At 38.5% G+C, this 15364-nt stretch overlaps 1 protein-coding gene across 4 annotated transcripts in view; it reads left to right on the plus strand.

The window, feature by feature from the left end:
* The window catches only part of LOC135464735 (uncharacterized), a 42718-nt gene extending 27859 nt beyond the window's left edge, over window positions 1-14859 (plus strand). For 2 of the 4 annotated variants that reach the window (XM_064742255.1, XM_064742258.1), the window contains 5 exons: window positions 6427-6545; window positions 7306-7416; window positions 8961-11234; window positions 12526-12633; window positions 12963-14859. In XM_064742255.1, coding sequence (XP_064598325.1) covers window positions 6427-6545; window positions 7306-7416; window positions 8961-11234; window positions 12526-12633; window positions 12963-13190 — 2840 coding nt within the window. In that variant the 3' untranslated portion in view covers window positions 13191-14859. Of the gene's footprint in view, window positions 1-1074; window positions 1200-6426; window positions 6546-7305; window positions 7417-8960; window positions 11235-12525; window positions 12634-12962 lie in introns of those variants that run through there. The other 2 variants (XM_064742256.1, XM_064742257.1) reach the window with 2 other exon arrangements.
* Window positions 14860-15364: the final 505 nt, after the last annotated feature.

Raw genomic sequence — 15364 nt, forward strand, 5'->3', positions numbered from 1 at the left:
GAATTACAGTGTATTTCAAAGCCTCAAGATATAAAAGCCAGTGTAATAGCACTGACTTCTAACAAATTATTGGTGAAAAATCTAGTTTTGCAAATCAGTTTTGAATGTCAGAATATTACATGCAGTATTTTCCTGCTTAGCATGGTGTGCATTGTGGTGTTTTACCAAAAAATCACTTGTTCCTTTATTACATGTGTTTTGTAAGTCTTTAAAGTGGACAGACTTTTAGGGTCTTTACATCTTCACATGGAGTATTTAATTTTCTCATTAGATAAGTTGGATTTGACTACGTCTTTTGCAGTACACTGTATATTTGTACTTTTGAGGTCAAACAGTGACAAAACTGTCACCATTTGTGTTTTAAAGGTGTAACTTTTTTCTTTTCTTGCCTTTTTTTGTTGCTGTATTCTGCACATTTTAAGGCAGGATTTTCTTGATTCTCATATTTAGGACATTTACGGTGTCCTTGTATTTCTATAGCCCTAGAGCTGGATTAAGCCCTGTACAGGCATGGCCAGGCACAGTGTACAGGTATGTGAGGGCCAGTGGGCCTGTGTACAGTTAAAGTTGAGTGGCACTGTTAGTTTTGAGTGGGGTCCAGGTGTACGTACAATGTGTGTCTAAACCTGCACTCAAGTCTAGGCTCCTGACGAGAAACCATACAGGTGAGAAAAGGGCACTGCCCTGTACCTGGTCTTCGCAAGTGGGCCTGGCTAGCTAGGCTGTCGTTTGTGACTTCCGCTGACAGAGTTACGTGGAGCTTCGCAGTGAGTAACTCCCGTTATAGCTGCTCCATGGACCTATATTTATATATATCTTTACCTGAACGAGAGGTTGACAACAAGGCTCTGTGACAGCGTCTGGCTAAAAATACCCACTCTAAATGTAATGTGTGCATGTGTGTGCTTTTGACGTGAATGCTAAGGCGGATACAATTTGGACAGCTTTTGTGGAGAGATGTTTTCATCACTCTCTGGTACAGCCACTCATGCAGTTCACATATAAGGGATGCATACCTACACATCGTTGACTCACCGGTCAGTGAAGGAAGTTATAGCTCCGTCATGAGATGAACAGACTTTGAAAGTATACCTGTACAGGTGTATATATAAAATGCGCACATTAAGCGAACTTTAGTTTTGCTGTCAAGTTTCCCAGTGTTGTTGTTGGAGAAGCGTTCGGTCTGGCCTTAAATACAGGTAATGTTAAAAGCTGATATGCCGTTGATGTAACTGTTAATGAACTTTTAAAGACTCCTAGTGACTATTTATAACCATATTTAGAACTTTGAAGTAAGAAAAATTATAATACTTATTATAAGCTCTATTCATAGGCATAGAAGTGGTGAGCGGGGATGGTGTTGGTGAATTTGAGACACCCTATTTGGACAAAAATTTAGGATGAATGGGAGTGATTGGAAGAAATAGGGGAAATGAGAAATCCTGATTTCCAAATCAGTTCATATCTAGGTGGATGGAATTCTACGCATGTTTGTTTTTGCAAGACATATATTTGTACGGATAGTCAGATACGTGAATGCTTTACCTACATGTAGTTTGAGTTAAAGGTTACAGTTTGGGTTGTGATCAAACTACAGCTTGGGTTTGATGCAGATCGTACATTTAAACAAGTAAATATTTAATATTTAATTAGTATTTATTTATTTATTATTTCTACTTGCTTCAGTGATATTGTTTGAATATTAAGGATTTTAGAAAACCTATGTTTTCAGGCTTGTTCAGGTTAAAAAAAATATTTATAGCCTACCTATTTCGATTAAACAGTGTTCTCATTGTACATTTCTAGCTTGATTTCGATCGCCAAGATATGACTAAGAGATTGCTGATGTGGCTTTAAGCCATAATTATTCATTCGTTCTTAGCTGAATGGGACATGAAATTACTTACAACCTGATTTTATTTAGGGAAGGCTTCTGTTGATTTCACTTTTTCACACACACACACTGGGCACAAAAAGCAAGGTGAACGGAGAAAGAAAACCCTCTTAACCAGTGGAACAAGTGCAATTACCTCTTATTGAATAGTGAAGTAATCAAGACAATGTTTTTCTCTCATGTAATTGGTAATAGCTGCTTCGAAAAGAAAGCAAATCGATGAAACGTGGTGTTAGAAACATTTTCCTAGTCATTTCTGTTAATTTGCTGTGCATACTTGATGTAATGTTAAACAGGTTTTTAGCTGCATGGCTCGTTTGTATTGTGCCATCATTAAAGGGATTGTTATAATCGGTTTGGGTAATAACAGCCTTTAATGTACGTATGACAATAGATCTTCTAGTGCTTTTCATTGCTTTTTGTTTATTTTTGTCTCTCAAAATACCAGTCATTAATGCAGTATTCCTTAGGAAATGTTCCGTGTGGAATTGTTTGCTATATAACTTTGTGCGAAATAAAACTAGCAAAAACAAGCCAAATAATTTGTACACAATGTTTGTCAAATGTATTCTGGCAAAAACCATCATACTTAACAAGAAATTTATAGCTTTAACCTTTACTTTTTAATGTGATTAAAGGCTCTGAAAATGGCTCCATGGTGTTTATTGTCCATATTGCCCTGTGCTTACAATACGTGTCCATCTGACCCATGGTGTTTATTGTCCACATTGCCCTGTACTTACAATACATGTCCATCTGACCCATGGTGTTTATTGTCCACATTGCCCTGTACTTACAATACGTGTCCATACGACCCATGGTGTTTATTGTCCACATTGCCCTGTACTTACAATACATGTCCATCTGACCCATGGTGTTTATTGTCCATATTGCCCTGTGCTTACAATACTTGTCCATCTGACCCATGGTGTTTATTGTCCATATTGCCCTGTACTTACAATACATGTCCATACGACCCATGGTGTTTATTGTCCACATTGCCCTGTACTTACAATACATGTCCATACGACCCATGGTGTTTATTGTCCATATTGCCCTGTACTTACAATACGTTTCCATACGACCCATGGTGTTTATTGTCCATATTGCCCTGTACTTACAATACGTTTCCATACGACCCATGGTGTTTATTGTCCATATTGCCCTGTACTTACAATACGTATCCATACGACCCATGGTGTTTATTGTCCACATTGCCCTGTACTTACAATACATATCCATACAACCCATGGTGTAGGCTGCTGTTTATGTTTATCAAGGTTCTAGTGTAAGCCATATTATCGTTAAGTTACCCAATTCAAACTCCACCCCACCCGTCAAGCTTCAAACCACCCTTTACCCCCTGTCATCCACTTAGTGTATTTTGCCTTAGGTTTGGCCTTAAGTATGTAGGCAAAAATACTCTGTCAGAAGCACACTAAGGCCTTAGAAATATAGTTTTGGTACTCTTGCATATTCTTTTTTTTATAAGAAATTAATAGCTTCACAAACAGCTCTTAAGTGACTCTATAAAGTGGATCAGTAAATCAGAATCCAACGGAGTGTGCGACTTGAAAAATAATAGACTTTAGGTGATATACTCTACTTCTTAAATTAAATTTACGCAGTTAAGTCAAACCATACAGGGCATCACAACTTCCTTAAACTTTTCATCATCGGCGATAAACAACCATCCCGATCTGATTATTAAGAATTATTGTTTTTTGTGAAAGGATGTTCCTGAAGCATTTGATGAAGAAAAATCCTAAGGCACTGAATGTAGTTATTGAATTTAAGGGATATTATAAAGCTACATGTAGCTACTTAGAAAATTAATGCACTGAAGGATTATAAGCATACCATATGACATTTAATTCACTGAGATACGTTCGTGAAATAGGTCACCCACATGTGATAGAACATATTCAATATGTTAATTCTGTTACGAAGTTGAATATTACCACATTGAAATTGTCAGCTTTCAGTGGTAATCAATCATTGACAAAGGTGTTCTCTTGTACAAACTTTGTACCAAAGCTAAACAAGTGTGTTTCAAAGGAGATAATGCGAAACGTTCTTTATTATTCAGGACCTGAATATACGCATGTTAACATGATATACCCAACTTGTTCATAAGGGTGATATGGGGTATTTGTAGATTCAGAAAATATCTCCAATGACATAGACAGTGCCTTTGTGTCTTTACCCCAATGTAGATGGAAAATATGACATGATCATTAAAAAACAGAATGGAGAGCTTGATATAAGGCCACATGAATTTATAGTTTGTTTTAAGGGCAGACTAACTCTCTTTTTCACTGTCAGAGGAGAGTATGTAAATGAAAGTAAAACTGACAGATCATTTAATTTATGGGAAATGTGAACTGCCCCTGCAATTTTTAAAGTCATGATTACTGGATCAGAAAACCTGAGGAAAATCATAAAAATGACTGGGACAAAATAAAGAAATTCATTTTCAATTTTATTTTTATTCAAGTTTTGGATTTGTGGATTGTGGATCAGCTCACATAAAGCATAAGTCGCAATAGGTGTCTTTTATCTAGAGGTAGATTTAAGAAAATAATGAGAAAGTTAAACAAATCCACGGAATCAGACGAGATATTCAACTTTCGCCAGCAGTGCATAACCATTTACTTATATCTAGATATATGCGTCGGAACTTCCTGAACTGTACAAGATTAGCCACTTTAATCTACATCATCACACATTACACACGGATGCCAGGTTGAAAATAGAATCGTTTCAAGCAATGGTATGCAGGAGGTTTTTTTCACCAGGGAGCTTTGATATATATTTCTTTGGACAAAAAGGTTTTCTTTTCATTAAGCACCTCCTTAACAGATTAGATGTAAGAGGTATTTGAAAACCTCAGAAATGCCGAGGCTTGTCTCTGTGATCCTCTTAAGTACAGAGAAAATGTTCACCTCACATAAAGGCTAGGCTAAAATCCCTCTTTGTATTTCATGTGTTGTGTGCAGTTTATATAACAAAGTTCAATCAGTGTCATACATCCGGAGTAAATGTGTGGAATTTTCTTCAAGCGTTTGTTTACATTCTAATAGTTTTTACAAAGATTTGAGGGCTTCAGATCATTTGTTTATGACATAGCACAAGATGTTTTTTTTGTTGTTTTTCTTAATTGTATGAATAACTCCTGGATTATGAAACAGTCTTGAGAATGACAATATATTCAGCCATGATGTCTTTATGTTTATAGATGAAACTGGTGATAAAATGTTCGTTTGCCTGAATTAAGCTGCTTTATTTGCCCTAAAACCCACACAAAAAAGATATTTTACAACAAAAATAGTGGCCTCCATAGCAAGCCAGCACATCGCAACGACCCAAAAACCTCTCAAACAATGCGGTCGCTGTGAGACAGCAACCTGTGGATGGTCATGAGTTTCCCCCATACTCCCACTATAATGTTGGCCGCCGTCGTAAAAGTGAAATATTCTTGACTGAAAACACGACATGAAACACCAGTCAGATAAATAAATAAATAAATATAACAAATAAAGGTGACATTAAAAAATATTACCGTATGTTTGGAACCTTAAATCATCCAACAGTATCTTCCAAACTAACTTCAGGCATACGGGTCTAGTGGAGGTGTATCTATGTAAATGTCTCATAGTTGGCCATTTAAATGAGCTGTTACTGATGGTTAAAATTGACTACATTTGGTCTTTTTGTTATGTGTATCTCCACCAAACCTCACTTGATGAAGCTCATTGGCATGTTTAACCCTATTCCAGTCTAAACGTAGAGTGACTTTGTTAACTGGCTAGTACATGTAATTGCTGCAGTTTAAGTAAAATGTCTCAGTTGTACGGCTACATGCTCATCCTAATCAGTCTCAACTTGATAAGATACATTGTTTTCTCGCAAAACTTCAATCTTCTGCCAGAGGAGATAAAATCAGCCTTCCAGGCATGAAGGTGAGCTTATAATATGTATATCTGAATTTTTTATGCCTGTTATTGTTACAATTCAGGTGAAGTATAAATGTGTTAACTTTCATATCTTACATTTTGTCATGATGTTTTAAATACATGCTTAGACGCACATGTCAGAGTGAGAAATGATACGTGTATTTCTGCATGGTGCGTTACAAAAATGAAATGCACATACAGGTATACATTAATGATATTAGCTCGTCTTTTGACATCATTTTGGTGAGATGTTCAGTTTAGTGTCTGGTGGGGTGTCATATTTGGTGTCTTTCATGATGCTTCAACTGAGCAGATTGATTTTCATCCGTATAATCCGCACAAATGTTGGAGTGATATGTTCTGGAGTTTGCAGTTAGAAAATTCTTGAGAAAGTTTTATTATTAATTGTTAATTATTATTGTTAATTATAAAGTGTGCTTATGGCTCCTAACTTTTTGTTAATTATAAAGTGTGTTTATGGTTCCTAACTTTTTGTTAATTTTAAAGTGTGTTTATGGTTCCTAACTTTTTGTTAATTATAAAGTGTGCTTATGGCTCCTAAATTTTGTGTTACAGTTCAGCGATTTCTCAATGACGTTGAACAGCCTGTTAGAGTGTTGCAAGATCCTCAGTTAAGATCAGCTGACGACGTCTGCTTTCTGATCGTCAAGAAACCGAAAGCCGTGAAGAAGCCTGTAAGTGTTGACATTGCATACATGTAAATGTTTGTTCAACTAAACTTTTGTCAACGGTTTTAGTATACCAGAAGCATACCAAAATTGTCTCAAGATGCATGATCATCAACAATTTCTCTTGTCAAAATTTTAATTTCGATTTTGATCTGATATTGTGCAATGTTTTTCTTTTGATCTCTTTACTAGCAGCCTTTAATATTGTGCAGTGTTTCTCTTTTTTCTCTTTACTACCGGCCTTTCATATTGTGCAGTGTTTCTCTTTCTTTTCTTTTTACTGGCAGCCTTTAATATTATATTTTGTTTTAATTGCTTTGTCAAGGGTACAATGATCTAAAGCATCTTATATATATATAGATATATACATATATATATATATATATATATATATATATATATATATATATATATATATATATATATATGGAATTAGGACATAAATACAATTGATTTCCAGTATGAACAATTATTGAAATCGGACAGGATCTGTATAAACTGTGCAGATACTGTGAATTCTGCTTTTAGTTCTATTTATTTTTTAAAGATTTACACATATTTCTCAAATGTGATTTTTCAAATGTTTTGAACACTATTGTTTTTTTAGATATTTCGCACATTTTTCCCTTCGTTTTTAGATGTTTTGCACATTTTTTCTACATTTGTTAGTTCTTTTGCACGTTTTTCTCAACAATTTTTAGATGTTTCGCACAGTTTTTCTACATTTGTTAGATGTTTTGCACATTGTTCTCTTCATGCTTTTCAGATGTTCCGTTCCTTATCCTGGGCCAGTATTAACAAATCTGCTTCAAGGGAACAAATGAATCAAGGCGAAGGATTGTTCTCAACGGATGGCAGAAAACAGAAAAAATATAGAGTAAGATTATTGAGTTTAGAGATTCTCATTCCTTCAGAACAATAATCTGTTCACAGCACTCATTGTGACGTAGACATTGACCTCGTTCAGCGCTTATTGTGACAAAGACATTGACCTCATTCAGCTTTCATTGTCACGTAGACATTGACCTCGTTCAGCATTCATTGTCACGTAAACATTGACCTCGTTCAGGTCTCATTGTCACGTAAACATTGACCTCATTCAGGTCTCATTGTCGCATACACATTGACCTCGTTTAGCGCTCATTGTCACATAGCCATTGACCTCGTTCAGCTCTCATTGTCACGTAGACATTGACCTCGTTCAGCTCTCATTGTCACGTAGACATTGACCTCGTTCAGCTCTCATTGTGACATAGACATTGACCTCGTTCAGCACTCATTGTGACATAGACATTGACCTCGTTCAGCTCTCATTGTCACATAGACATTGACCTCGTTCAGCTCTCATTGTGACATAGACATTGACCTCGTTCAGCTCTCATTGTGACATAGACATTGACCTCGTTCAGCTCTCATTGTGACATAGACATTGACCTCATTCAGCTCTCATTGTCACATAGACATTGACCTCGTTCAGCTCTCATTGTCACATAGACATTGACCTTGTTCAGCGCTCATTGTCACGTAGACATTGACCTTGTTCAGAGGTCATTGTGACGTAAACATGGCCTCATTCAGAGCTCATTGTGACGTAGACATGACCTCATTCAGAGCTCATTGCAACGTAGACATGACCTCGTTCAGCGCTCATTGTGACATAGACATTGACCTCGTTCTAATAGCAGACATGGGAATTTTCATCCATTTGGCTGCTTTCAGACTTTTTTTGAGAAACTTTAGAGTTTTTTTTTACCTTCCTTAAACGTTTACTGTGATGTCATTATATTGTGTGAGCAGTTGAGTATTTTTCAAGAATTCACACTTAGGGAGACGAGGGGGAACTGTTCCTTATCGTTTCTCCAATACATAAACATGGTCGCTATCATAAATTAAACAAAAACATTGAGCATTGGAGCGAAGATCAATCTGATAATTATGAAGAACATTAAGCTGTGGTCAAATGGAAACAAAGTAAAACTGATGCACTCTGATTAACCAGTGAAAACTTGCATTTCTGTGTTCCTTTCATTTGTTGAATAAGGATGAAGAGGTAAGGGCATTGAATAATGTCAAAATAAGGCTTATGGTCTCTGATGTAGGGAGCGCTCTACTTTGGTTTGGTTCTAGCCCGGCCTTGGAGAGGGGATTTGTTAATTGCCCTGATCTCACCATGGGGCCCTGGTGACAAAAGGGGTTGAAGATTTTATGTGCACAGAGTAGCATTAGTTTAAGACCACTTGTCTTCCATCAATATGATGTGCATATAGTGCTTCTGTAACTTGCCAAAGGGCTGCGGTTTATGTATGCTCGTTTACTCCACCCGTTAAAATGATCACCATTCCATCAATGAAAATTCAGGAGTATTACTTAATCCAATCAAATAAATAGTTAAATAATAAATTGTTCTTTTTCCCATTTTAGCTCAAGAAGAAAAAAGATGGTAAGATAACCTCATCCGATGCCCAAGGAAGCTCTGACACTACAAGTAGTGAGGAGTACCTACACCACATAGGGAGCAACTTGACGTCCACACCAATCAAGGGAGGCAACTTCACTTACTCAAACAGACATGATAAACTTGTTAAAGGTGCATCACACAGCAATCCATTGACGTTTTCAAATGGCCAGTCTACAAATGCTAAAATGCAGAGTGGCAATTTTGCACCATCTGGAATGCCCCAGAACAGCAGTTTGACGTCATTTTATAGTTGTGACGATATACGTAAAGCCGCGCCACCCAGTTCCGATTCAGAATCCGAAATGTCGTCCACAGAAATTGTGGAAGATCCGCACAGGAGCCAACCACCAAAATATTCAGACCATAAATCTAGTCTTGCCCAAGAGCAACAAGAGGCAGAAGATACGCTGTCTGATTTGCAAGTTGTTCTTCGGACACGTAGCCTCGGCGACCTGACAACGAATCAGGGTCTGTCCTTAGCTGCAGCACCCTCGGGGCTGCGAGAAAGTTGGCACGAAGGCGAGGTGCAGGAGCGGTATGTCCGCAGTGCTGGAAGTTCACGGACAGTCATTGTGAATCCACCCACGCTGAAGAGAGACATCCCACGACAGCGCCCCAGCCGGCAGAATCGCAGGAGCTGCGTTGCAAGGATTGAGGACAAGGAAAACCATGATTACCTGGAAGATTTCTACGGACGAAGTCTTCAGAAGACGCCACGGCAGCGACGGAGTTTGCCACAGATACCTAACAACGACATTGATGAGAAGAAGAGACGCTTCGCAGAGCTCATGATGCGGCGCTTGACAGTATGCAATGGGGAAATCGCGACATATTTGCAGGACTCAAGCCAGTATACGGGAAGCTTGAACGAAATTCGTGATGGCAGATACATCAGTAATGCTCATATTCATTTGACACCCAGTGACAGCATGAACTCTCAGCCAGATTTATCTCCCCCTAGTGATCAGGAATTTGACCCCCAAAATCGTTACCAGGGGTCACCAGTGCCCATGATCTCTACCCCCAGGTCCCCGGAGTCTCTCTTGCGGGGAGGCTACCCACAGAACAGTGTTCGCAGGCGCACTCCAGATCCTTTTAATGATTCGCCCAACATGCAGCGAATACCTGTATTCCAGGAGAGAGAAACGACTCATACGCCGCTCAGTCGCATTGCAAAATCAGACTCGCGCCAATATCAAATGCCTCGGTCACGTGTTGCTTTAATCGATTCCCAGACAGATCCGGATTTTCACTCCGAAAGACCCCCCAGTTACCATGGCAACAACCACCAAATTTACCAAGGAAATGGTGGCCATGATTACCCAGTAGATTTTAATTACAAAAGAAGGCCAGGGCCAAATTACTCTGGGAACTACGCATCTGGTTACTATGGAAATGATGGACAAAATTACCAAGGAAGCAGAGAGTCTCTTTACCGAGGCCGTAAAGCTCATAGTTACCATGGTAACATAACCTCAAATGTTGGTGGTAATAATCCTTATGGAACATTACCTCGAGGAATCGTGAATTCTGGGAATTATGCCCTGGAAGATTTGTCGCAGTTTTCGACGTTCCCTAGATCTGATAAAAATAGTAATAGTAATGGTAACCATGGACAGAGACCACCGGTTATCTCCCCTGGCAAGCCGCTCAGTGACACTGGCAGTGATCCAGGCCAGACGAACTTAAACTCACGCGGGAGCATGGTCGATTCTGGCTACGGTACAAATGGAGAGTCAGACTACGGGTTTGTTCCGGGTCGTCCTCTTCATCCCCAGAAAGTGTATGCCAAAGAGCATCATGGTAAACTCAAGCAAAGCAGTAACGAATTCAACAAAAGCCCTGACGGTAGTTTTGAGCGAAACTCGCTAGAATCTCCTCCAGACCCAGTGACAACAAACCCGGCTCCGTCCTTCCATCAGTTACTGAGCGCATGCAGTATTCATGCCGTGCGGCTGACGTTGCCTCCGAAAAAAGTTGCGGCCGATTTGATTCATATTCATGAGGACTCCATAAATCTGCCTAACCCGCGGCACAACAATGGGGATAAAATTGGAGACAGCCCAAAAGGGCGTTATGCCTTAGGTCTGGGAGGACCGGGAAGTGCTTTCCGCCGTGTGAGGAGTAATATACGGGATGTTAAATGTTATAATCTGGTGTCAGTGGAAAACATCAACAAAAACTGCCAGCCCAAGCAAGGGGAGGTTACCGTGGATAAAGGAGATTTCCTCATTGAGGTAGGTATTTGAACTGGTTCATAATAAAAATATTAATATCAGTACACTAATAATAACAATAATAATAAATTTGATTTAGACTCTGTAGTCCATTCAACCTGTAAAGCTGATATTCCATGGTATTGAGAAAATAAATATACATGTTTTATGCATATTTACAAGGTGTGAGTAATATCTGATCACTGACTAACTGAAAATATATGTGTTAATAAATATGAAAGGTGCTAGGACATGATATAACGGATTCGGCTAGCTTTTAAGATTCCTGTAACAAATAGGAGATATTCCTTGTATTAGTGATTCCAAGTATCGGTGATTCCAAGTATCAGGGATTCCACGCATTAGTGATTCCACGCATTAGTGACTCCACGTATCAGGGATTCCAGGTATCAGTGATTCCTTGTATTAGTGATTCCATGTATCAGGGATTCCATGTATTAGTGACTCCAAGTATTAGTGACTCCACGTATCAGAGATTCCACATATCGTTGATTCCATGTATTAGTGACTCCACGCATTAGTGATTCCATGTATTAGTGACTCCACGCATTAGTGATGCCATGTATTAGTGACTCCACGCATTAGTGATTCCATGTATCAGGGATTCCACGTATCAGGGATTTCACGTATCAGTGACTCCACATATTAGGGATTCCACATATCAGTGACTCCACGTATCGGTGATTCCACGTATCAGGGATTCCACGTATCAGGGATTCCATGTATCAGTGACTCCACGTATCAGGGATTCCACATATCGGTGACTGCACGTATCGGTGTTTCCACGTATCAGGGATTCCATGTATCAGTGACTCCATGTATCAGTGATTCCACGTATTAGGGATTCCATGTATCGGTGATTCCACATATCAGTGACTCCACGTATCAGGGATTCCACATATGGGTGACTCCACGTATCAGGGATTCCACATATCAGGGATTCCACATATCAGTGACTCCATGTATCAGGGATTCCACATGTTCAGTCCCAGCCATGGACAGGATTTTGTTGATTCTGCTGTTGTCATCGTTCATGTGTCTTGCTGACAATAAACTGTCTTAACCTTCATTGAACATCTCTGGTCTTGCACCAATATTTTGTGCCTGCATGTATCTGTATGTGTGGCTGGAAAAGTTTGTCAGTAGCTTGCCAAAGTTTGGTGGTTTTTACCCGGGACACTCTGGCTGACTCCACCCTCCCCACACACTGACCACTTGTTTGACTGAGAACAGTTTTAGCTAAATGTATGTTCTTGTCTTTTTCAAAGTTTTTAATACACACTTGTTTCAGATTAATGGCCAAGTGACTCTAGGCTTGGACTTCTCCACAGTTCTGTCTCTACTGGAGTCTGTGCAAGGGGGACAACTAGAGCTTGTGGTTGCCAGAAGAAAGCCAGCAGTAAGTTATGCCCCTTGCTTCGCCTGCAGCAAAGCTTTATAACTCTCAGAGTGCAGTCAAATTTTCTTGATAATATCCATAGCTGCTCTAGAGGCTATTTGTTTAAACTTTAACCAAGTTGAAATATTTTAAACTACACATATGTGCTACATTTGACAAAGTATATTAATTACTTTGCAAAGACAGGGCAGTTGTTTGCCTGATTTCCATGATCATTTCACTGATGGCAATTAACTATTTTGGAGCTTATAGATCGTAATGTCAATGATTGCATTATATGGATGGGAATTTGGGTTTTTATTAAAATATTTATCTTCTCCGTTTCTCAGGAACGGATCCCAGAAACTTTATCCAGTGAAATTTCCAAGCTGCGGCAACAGTGTGCCTATTTAATTACCGAAGTGAAAAGCAAGGAGCAGATAATTACGGATTTATCGACAGTTGGTCATGAAGAATCTAGTCCTCGGCAGTCCCAGAGCCTCACTCTGGATCCACCAATCAGCAGGCAGGAGACCTACTACACGTGCGAACTCAGTGAGGACGAATTCATTGTTTAGTGGATTTTACAACATGTTCGTTTATAGTGGATTTTACAACATGTTCGTTTATAGTGGATTTTTACCTCTATTCAAACTTATCAGAATTTTCATGGAGAGTTTTCAGTGATGCAGATTTTAAAGTTATCAATTTTTTTGTGGCATTTATAGTGAAATTGTGCTGTTTTTATTTGGCACAAATGGAACAGAATTAAAGAGCTCTGCAGTTTGTGTACAAAACCTGTGACCCTGTGTCAACTGTGGATGACTTACATGTGCCCACATGGAACTATGAACTGTGCTGTAACCATAGTTATATCATATTCTGATGCCTGATATGGAGCTGCTGACTTACATTAATAGGGGTGGACAAGTTGTTGTTTCTAGATGTCCAATGCATTTAGGCTGTGGTTTATTGTTGTTGTTTTTTTTTTTTCTTTCTTATTTATGTCATTAATTTGCATATCTACCACAAGATAGATTTGCCTCATTAGACATTGTGATAAGGGTACCAAGCTGCCATGTCATGTATGTGTATATTTCAATCCAAGTGTGAAAGTTTTCTCATGATTTTTGTGTGAATGTTTCATGAATTGTATGCAGTACATACAAAGTTGATCTTTCAAAAATGTGGCATAGCTCCTGGTTGGTTGATTGCTGGCATGTGATATGTAGAAAATGTTTGATTACAACAAGTGGCTTACTCCTTTCTTCTTAATATAAGTAGTAATTTTGAAAGGGGAGTGCCTGCATTAGAATCACTGTTGGGGCTTTTTGTTTTAAATGCCATTGTATTTTGGCAAAGTTAGAAAGCAAGGGTGATCCATGGTGTAGTATTAGGAAGGGTCATTGTCTTCATTCAGAAAAACACACTCTTCACTTTTAGTTCTCTATCACGTTATTTTAAACATAACAAAATTCTTTGGTTGGACGATTTAATTTCATTATGTCTAAGCCATTAAGGTAGAGAAAATTTCCTGGTTTTTAAGACATATTTAAAATAGTTTTAAATGGAGAAAAGCAACACAATCAGTAAATGGGGAAAAAACATGAAAAAAATATCCAATTTTCATGGGAAATACAGTATTTTAGTTGTCAAGATGTTTATTCTGTGCTAAAAATCAAATGGCCACATTCTAAATTTAGAACAGTTATTCAACATTAAAATCATTTTCTACTTAGAGGGAACAACATCTCTCAGTATTGGTTTTACTGATATTTTGCATTAAGCTTCTTCACTGGAGTTGGTTTCTTGCTTGAGAAGGAGTTCAAGCCTTTCTGTGTATATAAACCATGAGAATAATGTGTCTTGCTGACAGTAAACTGTCTTAACTTTCTTTGAACATCTCTGGTCTTGCACCAATATTTTGTGCATGCATGTATCTGTATGCGTGGCTGCCAAAGTTTGTCAGTAGCTTGCCAAAGTTTGGTGGTTTTTACCTTGCAGGTGACCTATATTGACCAGTGAGCTGATCAAGACTTCAGATGACAACACCTAGTCTGAATTCAGATGAGCTGGGTTAACTTTAGTTCAGCTTGACTGACATTAGATGAGCTTTTCTGACTTGAGATTATGATGTGCATGTCTAACTTTAGATGAGCTTTCCTGGCGTCAGATTATGATCTGCATGTCTGACTTTATGTGAGCTTTTCTGACTTCAGATTATGATGTTCTTGTCTGACTTTAGATGAGCTTCTGACTTCAGATTAGGATGTGCTTGTCTGACATTAGATGAGCTTTTCTGACTTGAGATTATGATGTGCATGTCTAACTTTAGATGAGCTTTCCTGGCGTCAGATTATGATCTGCATGTCTGACTTTATGTGAGTTTTTCTGACTTCAGATTATGATGTTCTTGTCTGACTTTAGATGAGCTTTTCTGACTTCAGATTAGGATGTGCTTGTCTGACATTATCTGAGCTTTCCTGACTTCAGATTATGATTTTGTTTGTCTGACATTAGATGAGTTTTTCTGACTTCAGATTTCTATGTGCTTATCTGACATTAGATGAGTTGTCCTGTTAAATACCAGGAAATGTGTTCATATTCCATGCTACCTACCAACCCTGTTATCAATCGGTACGGTGTATTTTTGGAGAAACTTTGGAAAATACCTGCACCTCTATGTCATAACTTTCCCTTACATTGTACCCCACCATTTACAATCTAAGCCTTTTTTCAGTACAGAAACGCT

Source organism: Liolophura sinensis, chromosome 4, assembly GCF_032854445.1.
Source record: "Liolophura sinensis isolate JHLJ2023 chromosome 4, CUHK_Ljap_v2, whole genome shotgun sequence".
Lineage (NCBI taxonomy): Eukaryota > Metazoa > Mollusca > Polyplacophora > Chitonida > Chitonidae > Liolophura > Liolophura sinensis.